The following is a 17,883-nucleotide window of genomic DNA, read 5'->3' as shown; positions in this document are numbered from 1 at the left end:
ATATTACACAGGATTCTGAAGATGAATAAGCTAAGTGAACACAGACTAAAATTTCCTGAATTCTCCAGCAATTAGCACAGTGACAGTCTGAAGCAGGTGTTGAACAAACATCTCTTCAAGACATGTCAACCCTGTTCCAGCACTCACTTCGTTCCAGTGGGCAGAGGAAGCCAACTACCAAGCCAAGTTTTACTCACCATCCCTTCTGCTGGCACCATTCCTGGCTTCAACACTCATCTAAAAAATCCATCAACTAATCCCCAGAGTTTTCTCAAGGAACACTTGAGAAAATTTTAGATTTTAGAAAATCTAAAATTGGGTTCAGTGCCTTAAAGAGATGGTAGGAAAAAACAGGCTGGTCACAGGGGGTTGTTTCAGAAGCACATCGAAGTGGGATGCAGGAGACCCAGATAGATCTCTCGGTATGAGTCTGCACAGACAGACCTTTTGCGGAGAATCTCTAGTTCACCCATAATAAACTCATACATACCAGAGATAAGGAGGGACAAATTATGAGACCCCATCTATTCAGTGTCAGACTGGAGTGCTGAAGCAATGTTTAGGAAATTGGCTTTTCTGTACAGTAATATCACACAGTCTATGTAATACTATCAGCCACGCAGCTTCTGCCTTGAGATTGTCTTTAAAGTTTTACTCTATGTTGGTCTTTATAACAGCACTGTCTTATATTCAATTTTAAACTTTAAATGATCATTTAAGAAGTAGAACAGCCATTTTGGTGTGAAAGCCTCCTGGTGAGGTGGTGGAAGTTGCAGGTAGGTCATCTGAGATGTCGCTTCCAAGAAATATGTTGACATTTTTCAGTATTCTTGTGTGTTACAGTGTCTTCAGCCAAAACAGGCTCTCTGCTTAAGCACGAAGGATCTGGAGTCGTAGCTGCTCCAGCATCAGGTTATGTCTCAGCTATCTGTGTCCTCTGCCTTTCCTTATGCTATCCAGTAAACAGGGCCACCTTATCATTTATGGTCTTAGAATGCTTTTCACCTCCCTCTTAGTTGAGATGTAGGATCTAATACTTTAGATGTTAATTAGGACAAAAGAAAGAACCCAAGTGCCAAGGCATCTTATAAAACACATATCTTTCAGTGTTTTGAGGCAGAGAGTAACATAATGCCTAAAGCCATGATGACAATGATAAGAGATAAACACACCAAGAGAAAAGGTAGCCAGTGACAAGCAGATTTGCCCCATCTCTCTCATTTCTATCCCAACCCCATAATGTACAGCGTGAGTTCTTAGTGTTATGTTAGGGGGGGGAGCACAAAATTTCAAGTAGACTGTATAACACTGAAGAAAGGGGTTTCATGGAGTCTATGTATATCTTGGTCAAAAATAGCATACTTTTGAGACGAGCTTATGGCTACACAATGCTAACTCCCTTATACAGTTGACCCTTGAACAATGTGGGGTTAGGGGTGATAATCCTCCATGCATTCAGAAAATCTGCTATAACTGATAGTCACCCTTTGCATCCATGGTTCTGCATCTATGGATTCAACCAACCTCAGATCATGTGGTGCTGTGGCATTTATTATTCAAAACTATCCGCCTCTAAGAGTACCTGTGCAGTTCAAACCCCTGCTGTTCAAGGATCAACTGTAGTTCTAAAATTTCCCGAGTTAGCTTAACATAGGCTGGCCTCTGTCTCCTTTCAGGTTAACTTATGCTAGCTGCCCTGAGGAGTTTCCAAAGTGTTCAGTCTCAGGGAGCTCTTTGAGAAGGGGCTCCTCATGGTCACAATTCCTTTCGTGGAATCATGCCTTAGGGATTGGCACACATAGTGTTCATAGTGAAAATGCTGAGCAGTGGAGTCCAGCTGGTGAGATGAGTAGCCCCCAAGCTATGCAACTAAAAACCGCTGTGAGCATTATGGACATGCAGGAACCAGAGCACATCTCTAGCTTATCTCTTCTCGGAATATTCTTCCTCTAATTACCTGAAAGGCTAATTTCCTCACTTCCTTCAAGTCCTCCCCCCAGATCCTGCTAGTTCAAATGAGGCTTCTCTAAGGACACTCTCTTTAATTCTGTAACCTGAGCTGACCCCCCATCACAGCACCTCAGAAGCCTCTATCTTTACCCTGCTCCAATGCTTCATTTTTTCCATATCTTGTACACAAAGTGTAGAGTTTATTTTATTTATTTTATTTATTTGGTATATCTTCACTAAAATTTAGGTCCCACAAGGGGGAGGGAACTTTGTCTAATGTGTTCTCTGAGGTATCGGAAACACTTAATGTACTGCTTGGCACACAGGAAGAGCTCAGAGTATATCTATTGAGAAAAGGAACACATCTCCTATAGCAAATATGGTGGAAGGGTAAAAGCCAAACCGCATTCTAAGAGAGGACATTTCCCTGCTGGGGAGAAGGATGGTGAATTAAATTGCTTGATGCATATGAAGTGCTCATGAATTCTGGGAAAGGAAAAATAGACATTTTTTTTCCCTAAGAGATTTTTGTTTCCATTTCCCTTGTTCACAATGAATTTTAATCACTGGTGTCCAAGTAGAAACAAAAGTTAGCACATGGCCTTTATGGTTTCCTGTGGTAGAGGCCACAGCTCGGATTTCAGACAAATAAGAATGTCAGCCAATGTTAATTTTGTTGCTATTATTTATACAGGCTCTTTTCCACCACAAAGTGGAATCATTAGTTAACACATTATTCTCCCTAGGAAACACTGGTTGGTATTCAGTGAATTTTCAAAGACTCCTATTTCCTACAAATTCACTATCTGAGGTTTTTAGAAAATGTCATACTCAGTAACATTTCCAAACAGCAGAACTAGAGGCCCAGGTTCATCTCCAATGAACTTTGTCAGGCCCTGTTTTCAGATGTTAAGGTTCAATCAAATGAAACTCAATACAGAAATTAATCTTGGGTACATCTTGAAGTATTACCATTCCATGGTATTTTGTTGGAAAAAAATGATATATATGAATACATGTGTATGTGTGTCTATAACCTTATCTGGGTGTGTGTCTTCACCATATTATCATTAGGGTCAGTGTGATGTATTGGAAAGAGCACTGACCTTGAAGGCAAGTGGACTTCAATTTGAATCCGAACAGTACCGATTTACATCCCTTTTACTCTCAAGAATGTTCTATTTGGATAATACATTCTATGTTATTCTAAATAATCTTTATAAAATCTCTGATATACTTATTGGCCAACAGTAGGTCTCAATAAAAGGTAGTCATTCTTTAACAAAAGGTTATCCAACTCAACTTTCTCAACATCGTCAAGGAGGCACCACTCTGATGATTCCAAGAGAATCATAATAGTTATTAACAAAGAGAAGAGAAGAAAAAAAAAATAGGGAGATGTCTATAAATCAAAAAACTGTTAAAAATATCAGGGAGAGGTCATGCCATTCTGTGAAAGGAATGAAGAAAAAAGGCGCCAAGGTCAAGGTCATCATTAAACCCAGATTCTATTCCTAGCAGCCTAACATTGAGAACCCTCCTAAATAAGGCCTCCACAGGGAAAAAAAAGGCTCCAAATCACCCAGAAGAAATAACTTTCTACTCCATTAAATTACTACTGTATGCCTTCCAAGGAAAGGAGGATTCTCTCGCTGGAGGAAATGAAACCAAAACCCACCTGCAAAGAGCAACAATAAGAGTCAGTATTCGTATAGTGCCTCATGTGCTGAGCACTGGGACGGACAGTGCTAGTCTGTAGCTGTTCAACCTTCAACACAGGCAGTATAATTAGACACTGTTATTGAAGGGGGAAATGTCTTAGAGAAGTTGTATAGCTTGTCCAAGGACACACACTTTAAGTGTGATGGCGATGCAATTCTAACCCAAAGCCTATCCAAGTTCAAAAGGGACAGATACCTCAGGTTTTCTTTCCAATCCCATGTTTTGCCCCAAATTAGTGTCTTGAAAGATTGGACACAAACTCAATACAATTAGGGAGGATTCTGTGACAACAGTTCAATCTGTCAAGGATCATGAACTACATCTGCTTTCTCCGCGTTTCAGGCAAGAAATGATGTAAATCTAAGGAGTCATTTTAGTAAAAAATGAACAATCAATATGTAAGGAGTATGTTGAATCGACCCTGATTTCAATGGTGAGGTGGAGGAAGTGACTGACTATGAATGTGTAAACAGGAATTTGCTCCTCTATACCACCCCCAACCTCAACCTCTGCCCCGCCCATACATGTTTTATTTCAGGTTTAAGGAATAACCAGACCCATCAACAATACCAGCTGAGTTTGTAACCCACTTACCCTTTACATATCCCCAGATGATTAATTTCTACAAGAAGTTATTTTTTGCCTCATTTTATTTTTCACCGAGGGAGTGATCTCAAATCTCAGAGGCTAAAAGAAACTATAGAAAAGTTCTATCTAAAATAGCTACAGATTTAAGATATAGTTCAGGGCAGCTGTCCAGCAGGAATTATTACAAATTCATCCCCAACAGACTTCTAAACAGCCAGCCCCAGTGATTTCTGTCATTATCAGACTGAGCCCACTGTAAGCCAACAACCAGAGGAAAATGCACTGGAGGTCTTCACCAAGGGCTACACAATCAGGCAAAATATAACCAATATCAAGATATTAAATTTAGCTACTAATTTATGTCAACCCTTTTCTCAACCTTCTCTGGTTCCCTAGGGACTCTGAAATAGAAACAATGCCCAGAGCAGCAGTGACTTTCAGAGAAAGAGCACCCTTAGAATCAGGCTGCTGTCACTCATTAACTATGTAACCTCTGAAGTTATTTAATCTCTCTGAGCATCAATGGCCTTAACTTGCAAAATGAAGATGCTTATGAATGGCTTCTTAGGTTGTCATAAAAATTAGGTGTGACATGTCAGGTAATGATAACTAATGGTTATTAAGCATTTATGATGTGGCTGGTGCTGGATGAAGTAAGTACTGCTAGTAGAAAAGTAAACTGAGGCACTAGGTTTAAGTCACTTCCAAAATTCACATAAATTAGAAAGTCATAACAATTACATAATTAGAAATAGGATTGGAGCCCAGGCAATCAGCACAGCCCATGCTCTTACCCCGCTAGGCTTTACTGCCTAATATGAAACTCTGCACTGAGTAATAAGTCACAGCTACAGTTATTGTTAACATCTCTATACCACATAAAATAAGATTATATAAACAACTGAACACTCATGCCAAAGAATACACAATACCTGGGACATGAGTGCAAAAGTTCTCCTTCAACGATGCAGGCTTCTTTCTCGAGAAGTTCAGGGCAATCCTCTCCACCTCCAACAGCAACGTGCTTCACGTTCCGGCTCCTGCTCCTGAATCCTGGCGAGAGGCTCCCTGAACGGCACGTCTTGGAGCAGGGGCTCCAGGAGGACCACTCGGTGGTTTCGCAGTCTTTCGGCATGATGCAGGACTGGATGGTCACAGGCAAGGAATCTTGTGTGCAAAGGCTGAAGGAATAGAAACAGAAAACAGTAGGCCGTAGACTAAATGGGTACAACCAACATTATGAAGTGCCTATTCTGGATGAAAAGAAAAAACCTGAAATCTGGGATAGCGTTCAAGTAGGAGAATTTTTTTTAAATGTTAGAAGCATCATGATAAGATATTGAAGGACATACATTTTAAGAATGAACGCTCTATTTCATCTGAAACTGTGAAGTTATTTCACTCTCGCAAGACACATGTGTAAGGTGAGTCCACATTGTACCTTGTCCAAAGCATCATCAGAAATAATGGAGGTTCTTCTCATGTGCTTTCACCTCTGGCACAGCCTATATTTACCCTTCGTTCAGTGGTTCCTAGGTGTCACACACTGTCCGGTATTTCACAGGCACTTTCTTACAACAGTCTCTTGAGTATACATATTATTATGTCCATTTGTAGATGACAATACTTAAGGTCAGGAAGGCTAAATCATTTGTCTAAGGTCAAAGAAAGGTAAATGTAAGCTTTCGAGTATTATTCTGCCCATTCTTTTAAATACTGAGCGATTAAAAAATAAATAAATGTGATATTATGTTTCCCCATACTGTTAGGTTCTGCGCATCAATTTCCTCATCTGCAAAACTGAAGTGCTTTCAAATACTAACAATGTAATTGGAAAACAGATAAATAAAAAGATAACATGATAATGTGATGAACTCAACATAAAAGCACTTACAATGATGAGGAGAAAAACTGATGAGGCAGTGATAGACCACCTGGGAAAGCTGGGGGTAGGGGTGAGGTGGGTTCTAAGACAGAAGGACATCTGAGCTGCATTTTAAAAGATTAATGGGAACTTCTCAGGCACGGAAAGAAGACTATTTTAACTCAAGGAAGTAGCATATTTGAAGCCCTGAGATAAAATTTGTCCAAGGACACACAAGGATTTACTGTTTAACAAGGACCAACTGTAAAATTTTCAGGAATTTTGCAAGCCTGTTGATTTCATGTAAGTAGCTTAAAATTAGCCATGGTGGAAGTATTTACACTATAGAAACTAGCAAATGCCATAAATCAAGTCCCTTTACCCTACCCTGACCCCTTCAACCCCCAAAACTGGTGGTCAAATATTCACAAGCACACCAATGGGGGAAAGTAAAAGCCAACTTGTCAATTGTCATAAATGTGTCCATTTATGACACATAAAGTTCAAAGAGGAATGTGGATAAATATTAGGTATGTAGTTCTTCAAAAGGGATTTCTGGAAAGGCTAAGGAATTTGGATTTAATTGAGCATTAAATAATTTTAAAGGGAGAAAATCAGACTCATGTAGGGAGACAATATTTTAAGTATTATTGGCATTTTTTTCTTTTTTTCACTTTGTCGTTGTTAGTATTTCCCTTATTCAGTCAAAGGCATCCATTACTTTGGGGAAGAAAAGGATAATTTTGACAGGAATGTAAATCAAAGAAAGGGTCAGTGTTCAAACACTGACTTCCAAAATTGAGCCTATGAAACTTGGTGGAATAATACACAGGGTTTGGCAATAGTTCCTTTGTATGTGTTTAAAAAGAGAGAAGTATTAAAATGTTTCCAAATTTCTGACTTGGGAAAGTATGTAGATTAAGGGAGCCACCAACAGAAATGGATTATAGTAGACAGTGTGCAGGGGAGAATGAAATATGTTCATATTTGGCCATAGTGATGAGTAAAATATAGTGAGATTTCCATACTGATATTCATCATGAAGCCATAGAGGATTAGTATGGCTTTCAAATTTCACAATGATATAAGATAAACCTTTGGTCCAATATTGTTTAAAAGTCTATTCAGATCATATTATCCTCTCCAAAATGAAAAAAGCAATGTATACCTCATTACCATTACTCACTCCAATTAGATATTTGGGGGGCCTGGGATCAAGACAAAATAGGAAGAACCTTTCTTGAAAATGCCCCACATAAATCATAATGTATCATCACTGTACAATGCGGAGGAAAGAGGGAAGGCCCACCTATTTTTGGTTTATGATATAACAGAAAGCTGTTAGTCAACAAGTTTCTAGGTTTTGACATTTCAGAAATTATTATTGGCTGAGTTATGCCCCTCTCAAATTCATATGTCAAAGTCCTAACGTCCAGTACTTCAGAATGTATCTGCACGTGAAGATAGTCTTTTAAATGTGGTCACTAGGGTGGCTCCTAATCCAGTATGACTGGTCTCCTTATAAGAAGAGATTAGGACACAGACACACACAGAGGAAGAGTATGAGAAGGCTTGGAGGGAAGACAATGATCTACGAGCCAAAGAGAGGCCTTAGAATAAACCAACCCTGCTGACACTTGATCCAGCCTCCAGAACTGTGACAAAGTTAATTTCTATTGTTTAAGTTACAGTCTGTGGTACTTTGTTAAGGCAGCCCTGGCAAACGAAAACAGAACTTTAATAAAGTTTTTAATTTGTGTATGTTTTTAGATAAGGAGTTTTAATTTCTCAGAAGGATTTTCTTCTTCCTTTCCTAAAGAAGATCCCATACTATACAGTTCTCTGTCTACAGAAGTAGTGGTTTGGTTCTTACCATTTCCTAGCTGTCACTCTCATCTTTCCCGAACTGACTTTTCCTATTGGACCAGAAGAAGGGGTAAGACTCCAACAGTACAAGTACTTGCATGGAGTTGCAGGGATTAATCAAGGCTTTTGTAATTTTGAAAAGGGCTCCTAATTCTTGGAATTAGGAAGGGCATATGTTCCACTGATTACATATTTACTTATTTTTAAAGTTATTTTTATTAACTTGCCTCCTTGGTTAAAAAAATAATAATAATAAAAGGTATGACATAGGGCCCTGGTCTAATGTGATCACTGAGATTTCTTTTTACCGAAATAGTGGAATAAGCACTAAATGGTGAATCAGAAATATGTGTCCTGAAAGTTGCATCACAATACATTAGCAGGACCTTAGTCTCATGGCTACTTAGTTTCATCATTTGCAGAAAAAAAAAAAAAAAAGAATAATAAAATGTGATCTACTTAGTTCCCCAGAGTTACGGTACCCTTCAGTTCAAGTAGAATCACCTTATAAACTAAAGTCCAAAACAAACATTCCTGCCTATACACAGAATTGGGACTCAATCTTTCCACAGAAGGTGGTATGCCTTTTTAATAAAACAGACATATAGTGTTGATTTATCTTTAAAAAAAAGAGAAGCTACAGTAATTAAATCTCCTTGAGATTTATAGAGTACGTTGTCATTTGTAAATTACTTCACAAGTATTCAACTGTAAAGGAAATCTTTGAAACCAAAAATAACTCTGTGTATAACTGATTCACTTTGTTATAAAGCAGAAACTAACACACCATTGTAAAGCAATTATACTCCAATAAAGATGTTAAAAAAAAAAAAAGAGAGGGCAAAAAAAAATAACTCTAGTTATTGTTACTTCCTCTGGAAATGTAAGGGAATCTCTTTACATACAGAATAAGGACAGAGCTCTTAAAAGATAAAAATCAACAGAAAAATACCCTCATTTCATTAACACTTCAATTACCACTTTAAAATAGTATTAAATATCTCAAACATTCAGAAAAGTAGAGGAATGTAATAAACACTCTCATACTTTACTAGCAAAGGCTAACATTTACTTCAGATCTCATTAAATAAATAAAAAATTATAAATTCAGGTGAATTCCCTGTGTCTTTTGCAATCCCAGTTCCATCTCTCTTCCCCAGACACAGCCACTATCCTGGAATTGATTTTTATTATGCTCCACCACATTTTTATACTTTAACTAAATATGTACATCTTCATAAATAGCATTCATTGTCTTACATGTTTTTACAAGTTTTACTTAAATATTATTTTGTTATACATATTACTGTGGAAATTATTTTCCTCACTTAATATTATGACTTATAGATCTATCCACGTTGATAAATGCAGATAATGTACATTCATTTTTATTAGTGAGTAATATCCCCATGTGAATACAGAGCAACTTATGTATTCATTTTCCCATTAGTACACCTTTTGGTTGTGCTTAATTTCTTATGATTCCACAGGATTATGCATTAAACCTTCTTTTACATGTCTCTATGTTGTTACACATGTGTGAGAGATTTCCTGAGTATTTTTGCCTGGAGTTAGACCATAAATGGTCATGTAAACAAATATAATAGGTATTGTGGTATTTTCCCTTTCCTACATGCTCAAAATTCTTGGTTTTATCAGACTTATTTTTTCCAAAATATTGAGAAAGTGCACTTGGTTTTTCAGGTAGCCACTGAGCTTTATTCATATTTTTCTCAAATCATTAGTGATTACTCAGATTTCCTATCCTATGACTTAATCATTCATATTGTTTATCCATTATGGTAGGTGGACTAATGGTGCCCCAAAAATGTCCACATCCTAATCCCTGAAAGCTGTGAATATGTTACCTTACGTGCCAACATAAACTTTGCAGATATGACTGTTAAGGATTTTGAGAGGAAGAGATGATCCTGGATTATTCAGGTGGGCCCAGTGTAATTATAAGGGTCTGTCTAAGAGGGAGGCAAAGGGGTCACAGACAGAGAAGTAGATATGATAACAGAATCAGAGGCTGGGATAATACATGACCCAAGGAATGTGGGCAGCCTCTAGAAACTGAAAAATGCAAGAAAATGGATTCCCCCCTAGAACCTTCAGGAAAAGAAAAAAAAAAAAAACCAAACACACAGAATAATGTTTTCATTTCAAGATTTCTTAACTTTTAGGCTTCTGACCTCCAAAACTATAAGATAATACATCTGCATTATTTTAAGCCTCTTAGTTTGCTGTAATTTGTTACAGAACCTGTAGGAAACTAATACATCCATCTTTCCACTCGGTTGCCTTTTTCTTATTGAATTTCATAAGTACACACAAACAGATGATGATGACAGTAAATAGATATATAGAGAGAAATACAGATTCTTTATAGTAGCCTGTTGTTTTCTCTATATGCTACAAATAACTTTTCCCGTAATTTTACTTTTAATTTTGTTTATAGTGTCTTTTTGTGGTACATAACATTTTAGTTTGTTTTTCAGTCTTTCCCTTTATAGTTTGTGCTTTTTGTACCACAAACAAGATTTTTTTCCCCTATCCCAATGCCATAAGTTGTGCTCTCATATTTTTTCTTCTAGAAAAGTTTTATATTTCCAATTTGATATTTAGCTCATCGGTCAATTTGATATATATTTTCATGTACTGCATTTTATAGGAAGGATCTCCTATTTTGGAAATATCAACATTAAACACATTTGTCCTTCTTGTTTAACCTACACAATTCTGATTTTTTCCCCCTATTTTCAGTATTCTTTTCTTTCAAAGAGATTTCCTCAAAATTATCTTCAAACTTATTATTTTGCAAATATATTTTGCAAATTTTTAATGTCCAATATTTCTTTCTTATTTCCTACTTATTTATTTTTAATATTACCCTGCTTTTATTTCATGAATGAATATTTAATATCTTTGACAATATTAAATGTAACCTTTTTTTTACTTTCATGATCCTTTGCTCTTATGGAATAGAATGAATGAAGTACCACAAGCACAGATTGGAAGCTCTTTGATCACAGGTGGGTCTCATCAAATGGTAAACATTTCTGTTGGCTGATTATGCGGAACTCAGACCATTTTATTGGAGACCCTCAAATGTTGGTCTCCATCTATCTTTATTCTTTAGTTCACCTTTTTCCTAAGATAAGAATTCTCCTATCTCTTGCACTATGTGTATAGAGCTGGCTGTCAGCTTTATGAAAACTGATTGGAGAAAGAGCTGTCAGGACACTCTCACAAACTATGGACGGATTTTCACTAACTGCATGTTCACAGGATGATGTTTCACACACTATGTTCTGCAGGTAAGGGAGTAATTTTTAGGCACACTGAACACATTTTTCATCAGAGTTGCTTACTACTAGCTATAATTCTTAAACCTTCCAAGAATCTTGTACTAGAACAGAATAGGCTATACTATGGTAACAAATAAACCCTGAAATCTCAATGGTTTAACAAAATAAGTGTTCATTTTCCCTTCACAAAGACTTTGATGCAGGTTATTCAGCCCTCTTAGAAGGCTCTTTTCTACCTGAAGACTTAAGGACCCAGTTTGTAACCATCTTAAAAATTCACCATCTAGAATACATGGCCTCCAAGTTCACCATTAGGTAGAAAGGTAGAGAGAGCAGGAGGATGGCCCAAAGTGATTTATGATTTTACCCTAGATATGGCTTATGTTACTTCTGTCCACATTGCATCGGTCAGATCTCAGTCAAATGGCTCCAATATAAGTGCAAAGAGGACAGTGAAATATCTTTCTATGTGCTGTGAAAGAGGCAAAAATGTGATAGGCAAATGGGTTTGTGTCTGGTACAGCTGTGTCATGTAAACTGATTTGCTTCTTGCAGATCTTCCAACTGAAGGGGAGCATTCAGCTTTTTCTACTCTGCTAGGTAAACTACCACTCATTCATCTACTTTCCAGCTCCCAAAATTCGTTGACATTTCTTTTTAGCTATTATATCCTTTCTATTATATTTGTCCTTGAGAGTTCATGCCTTTTTTATTCCTTTACTGTTATTTAAGTGGGGTTCCAGAATACAACAGTAATAAATGATTATGTTCAGTTGCCTTCTTTAACCAGAAACCTAAAAAGTTCTTTGACAAAAAGCTTTGTGAAAGCACATAATGATCTAATCTATAAATAAACAAATTCCTACAGAGCTAAATCTGCCCTACGCATGGAAAAAAATACTGGTTAGAAGCAATTAAAAATGGATGAGTAAAGTTTTGAATAGTGAAAGAATTTTCATTTCCATTATACTTGTTCTAAATTATGTAATATTTGTTTATAGAATTTAGTACTTGCAAAATGTGCTTTACAGTTAAAAAGTTATTTTTATAGAAGTAAAATTGCAACTAAGAAAGTACTTTAGCAACCTTTATAAAACTGTGGGTCATTCAAAAGTACAGTTATTCCAACTATTTAGCAAAAATACTGCTATCCATATGGTAGCAGCTTACCCAAATTATAGCATAATAACAAGGGAACAGTTGCTTCTAGAGCTTACATATTCTAACTTAGAGAATGATTGCAAGATCACACCATGAAAATAACACCAGGGAATAAAATGTGAATGGTGAAATGAAGAGAAAAGAACCAGAACCTAGATAGGCTTAAAAGAGAATCGATTTGGGAAATCAGATATAATATATGCTATTTATTTAAATGATTTTGACTGCAAAGTGGTAGCATTCTTCTGCCATAAGTCAACCTAATAGGAATATCTGAGAAAAAAAAGAATAATATCTTGAAAAAGGAAAACATGCACATACCAAGGTTTACATGAAATCCCTCGCTGCTTTAGAAACAAGACTAAAAGTAAGCTGCCTACTATATATATGATTCAGCAAGTGAAGACATTTGAAAAAAAGGTGAGTTTTAAAATTTTTTTCTGGAAGACAATTTTGAAAATTTAATAAATAATTTAAAATTACCAAGAAAAATATTAAGGATTACTGAGAAATTTTAGCTGGAGGATTATGAGTTTTCTTTTCTAAACTCCCTTCGTGGACAAAGTAGCCTGAGGTAATTTATGTCTTATTTGACAAAAAATATTTATATTAGGTTAGAATTTATAACTAATGGGGGCCTCTGATTGAGATACACAAACTTTTTCCTTCTAATTCTCAATAAAATAAAACTGAGCTATTAAAATGCCCCTTGGGACTTCCCTGGTGGTCCAATAGTATATCTGCCTTCCAATGCAGCAGATGCAGGTTCAATCCTTGGTCATGGAATGAGGATCCCACACACCGCGGGGCAACTAAGCCCGCATGCCACAATTACTGAGCCCGTGCACCTCATCTAGAGAGCCCGCGTGCCGCAAACTATAGAGCCCACGTGTTCTGGAGCCCGCACACCGTAACTAGAGAGAAGTCCGAGTGCTGCAACAAAGAGACCGTGCACCACAATGCCACATGCCACAACTAAGACCCAACACAGCCAAAAAAATAAAGAAAATAAATAAATATTAAAAAAATAAAATAAAATGTCTCTTAATGTCTTATTTTGATTTATACCATTTTAAATTGTTCAATAGATAATAAAACTAAAATCATGCACTAAAGCTAAAATAGCAATATGAAATTATACTTTAAATATGCTGTTCAGTTGCTTCTGTAGGATAGAGAGATTTTTCTATGGATAAAGAGATAAGAGCACAGATATACTGACATATTACATTCTTGAGAAGAAATATCCTTGAGAGTGATATTATATCAAAATGGAATGCTTTTAGTATTGTGCTCATTTCCTGTTACCAGAAAACATTATTCAATAGAGATTTAAAATGCAGTATAAGTCTCAGAATAAAAGGGATTCTAGCTTCTCCAAATTTCTTAGAGTACTAAGAATGATATGTTGATACATATTTGTGAACGCTTAGAGATGAAAGCAATATCAGCAAACATTTGAAGGTCTTATCTGCTACCTTCAATTTATAGAGAAGTACACTGATGCTCAAAAATGTTATGTGACTTTCTAATGGGCACACAGCAAAAAAAATACAGAATGGCCAAGACTAAACTTAAATTTCTCTGTCTTTTAGGCCAAAATTATGTATACAGTTAATCCATGTGAGAGCTCTTCTTGTTAGAGACTCAAATTTATAAGACCCGAAAGTTGCATTAAAAAAAAAAAAGCCTATCTTGACTTTCAGGTTTGGAGAACATTGGCAGTTGCCTGACTCTGAATTTCTCCTACCACCATTACCTCCCTAAAAATAATAAGAGTAAAACAAACCACACATTACCCTTGTGTTCACCATTACTGGATAAAGAGAACACACACACACACACACACACACACACACACACACACCCCTTCAGATCACAAGTAAGTAGAAAAACATTCTAGCAGACTACCCGCTGACCTCCTTCAGATGAAATTTACTGGGTGTGGAAAGTAGAGGAGAGGCATCCTAAAAGAGTCTGATAAAAATTACTACAGAAATTATCATATTAAGTGAAGTAACCCAGACAGAGAAAGACAAATATCATATGATATTACTTATATGTGGAATCTAAATAAAAAGGATACAAATGAGCTTATATACAATACAGAAATACATCCACAGACACAGAAAACAACTTATAGTTACCAAAGGGGAAAGGGGCGGGGAGGGATAAATTAGGAGTTTGGGATTAACAGGTACACACTACTATATATAAAATAGATAAACAACAAGGATATAGCACAGGGAACTATACTCAATATTTTATAATAACCTATAAAGGAAAAGAATCTGAAAAAATATATATATATACATGTGTATAACTGAATCACTTTTCCATACACCTAAAACTAACACAACATTGTAAATCAACTATACTTCAATTAAAAACAAAAAAAAAGACTACAGAGGAGTTAAACACTTAGATGAATCACAGACAAATCTTTTCCAGAAAAAGTAAGTTCACCAAACTTCAAAACACACAATACAGGTCAGAAATTGGTAGTCTTAGCACATATACAGAGGAGGGCCTTGAAAGTGTGCAGGACTGGAAGTGGCAGTCTTGGAGAAGCATACCTTTGGAGGATAATCATATATAGAGGGGATGGCTGGTAGTCTACAGAGATGACACAGTGAAGGAAAGGAAGGAAATAGTGGAGGAAATTAAGAATCCTATACGAACAAAGGTGAAATAAGACACATCTGGGACTTCCCTGGCGGTCCAGTGGTTAAGACTTCTCCTTCCAATGCAGGGGGTGCATGTTCGATATCTGGTCAGGGAGCTAAGATCCCACATGCCTTGTGGCCAAAAAACCAATACATAAAACAAGCAATATTGTAACAAATTCAATAAAGACTTTAAAAAAATGGTCCACATTAAAAAAAAAAAAAAAAAGGCACACCAATCTTTCCCCACCACCACTACAGCAATAAGGTCCATAAATGACACATCACAAAAGATGGCAGTACTCACAGAAGAGGACGTTTTTGAAATAGGAACTGTGTTCAAGAAATGAATGAAAACAGAAATAAAGCAGACTACATCCATTCAAAACTACAACAAAAAATCAGGAAGTGTGAAAGATTTTCTGCTGGCAAGAAATTTCCTCTAAACAACCAGAAACAAAGTACGGATAAAAAAATACTGTCATTCAACACGTGACACTGCAGTAAATATCCTCAAATAAACATTGAAAGATATTAAAAAAAAACAACCTAACTTGAATCAGAAATACAAAAACTAAGACCACAACGGATTTAAAACAAGAAGACATAAAATGAGAATTCACTGAACTCAGGAAGAACACAGAAGGAAAAAAATCATTTAAAAATGAATACCGAATTACAAGATGCCCAAGAAAGAACAAATTCAAATGAAAACATAATATAGGGTACTGAAGGAAAGTAGGGGGGGAAAAACAAAGAGAAATAAGATGAAACAAGGAAGTAAAATGGGTCAGAGAAAGTAGGAACATAGGCAGAGATGTCCAACACACATATTAGATATACTTGGGAAAAAAGAAGTCAATACACTGGAAAAAGCTAATGTTCACAAATATAACCCCCCAAAAAACCTTTCCAAAAATAAAAGAAGATTGGAATCAATACATTTAAAGGACTCATCAGGTACCCTGGAAATCTGACCCAGAACAATCAACTCCAAGACACATACTAGTAAAACCATTAAACTTTAAAGATAAACAATCAGGTTTTCAGGCAAAAAGATGAAACAACTTACAACCACCAAAAAATCAACTGGCAACAGACTTCTCAAAAACAACATGTAAATCAAGGCTACACTGGAGTAGCAATTTTCAAGAAAAGTAAAGAGAAAATGTGAACTAAGAATATTATATCCTGCTAAGCAGTTCTTCAGATAGTTTTTAGTCTACCAAGTTCAGGAAATACTGTACACTGTGACTTTACATAGGAATCTACTGGATGTTGAGCTTCATCCAACCAAAGACAACTTGTAAAACTGTGGCAGAAGAACTGACCTTAAACATTTCATATATATAACTGTAAAGCTAAGACTACAATGAGAGTGGGATCATGGGTAGAATAATATATAAACACTACATGTTCTGACAAGTAGAAAGAATTCACCTAAAAGATGAAAGGATAAGAGAGAGAAAAAAATGGGAAGGTAAAATAAAATTAAAGGCCTTAGTTGGGAGTCATTTAAAACTGATATAACACATTATAATAAATTAGATTAGAAAAATGGGACTGAAGAGCACTATAAAAAGTTTTAATACAAAGATAAACCCTAAAATTAGAATGCACCAAAAAATATTTAAAAGTAAAAGCTATACACCAAAAACACAGTAAATATATTATATATACCACAACTCAATCTAAGATAATATGACAAAATGAGATGAAACATAAGTCAAGTCCACAAATGTGAATAAACTTAATTCATTTATTATAAGAAATTTAATGTTTACATTGACTCAGGAAGCAAAACCCAACTCCACACTGATGCTGAATATGAGACATACCTAAAATGTGATGATTAAAAAGGCTAAATATAAAGGGATAGAAAAATATTTTTCAGGAAATTGAAAACAGTAATAATGCACATGTTGTAATCCTAATATCAGGCAAAGTAAAATTAGTCAAAAAGATTAGAAGAAACAAATAAAGATACTTTATAATGCTAAAAAGCTACATTCTACAATGAAGATATAGCACCAAATTATACCAACAGCCATGTATAGAAAAAATATAGAAGATACAGGAGAAAAAGAAACACACTAATAATAGGAGAATTTAACAACCATTTTCAATATAAGTCAGGCTTGGCAGACAAAATATAAGGAAAGATATAAAAAACCTACAAGGTATAATCAATAAGTACAAATACATCAAACAATTCACACCGGTAACAGAGAATATACCTTCTTCTTAACTGAACATAGAGTATTCATAAAGACTGATAACAGATTATAACACAAAGAAAACATCAGTAGGTTCTATAATGTAGAAGTATTATAAACAGCAATCTGCTTACAATGCAAATAACTAGAAATTAAAAATAAACAAAAACAAAACAAAAAGCCTTTCCTATCTGGAAATCAAAATATCTTGCATCAAACACATCTTGGGTGAAAGAGGAAAAACAAAAAGAATCTATAAAAATTTTAAAATAAAATGATGATAAATAAAAACACTACATGTTCAGAATCTATGGGATCCATTTAAAGCAGGTATCAGAGGAAAATTGATAACCCTAAACATGCATGTCAATATGAATAAAGATAAATTAATTAAACACCTTATCTAAAAACCTAGAAAAAGAACTAAAATAAACACAAAGTAAACATAAAGAAGTAAATAATGTAGATAACATAAAAACAATAAAGTAAAATCCTGTTTTTTGTGGGGTTTTTTTGGTCAACCAAATAAACAAACCATT

General features: G+C 35.6%; 1 protein-coding gene across 1 annotated transcript in view; it reads right to left on the bottom strand.

Annotated features, from left to right (window-relative positions):
* The window catches only part of THSD7B (thrombospondin type 1 domain containing 7B), a 1,122,472-nt gene that overhangs the window by 555,196 nt on the left and 549,393 nt on the right, over positions 1-17,883 (bottom strand). The window contains exon 6 of the mRNA XM_057551976.1: positions 5,193-5,441. Coding sequence (XP_057407959.1) covers positions 5,193-5,441 — 249 coding nt within the window. The remainder of the gene's footprint in view (positions 1-5,192; positions 5,442-17,883) is intronic.

The sequence above is a fragment of the Balaenoptera acutorostrata genome, chromosome 8, assembly GCF_949987535.1.
Source record: "Balaenoptera acutorostrata chromosome 8, mBalAcu1.1, whole genome shotgun sequence".
Taxonomy (NCBI): domain Eukaryota; kingdom Metazoa; phylum Chordata; class Mammalia; order Artiodactyla; family Balaenopteridae; genus Balaenoptera; species Balaenoptera acutorostrata.
This window is presented reverse-complemented; position numbering and strand designations above follow the sequence as displayed.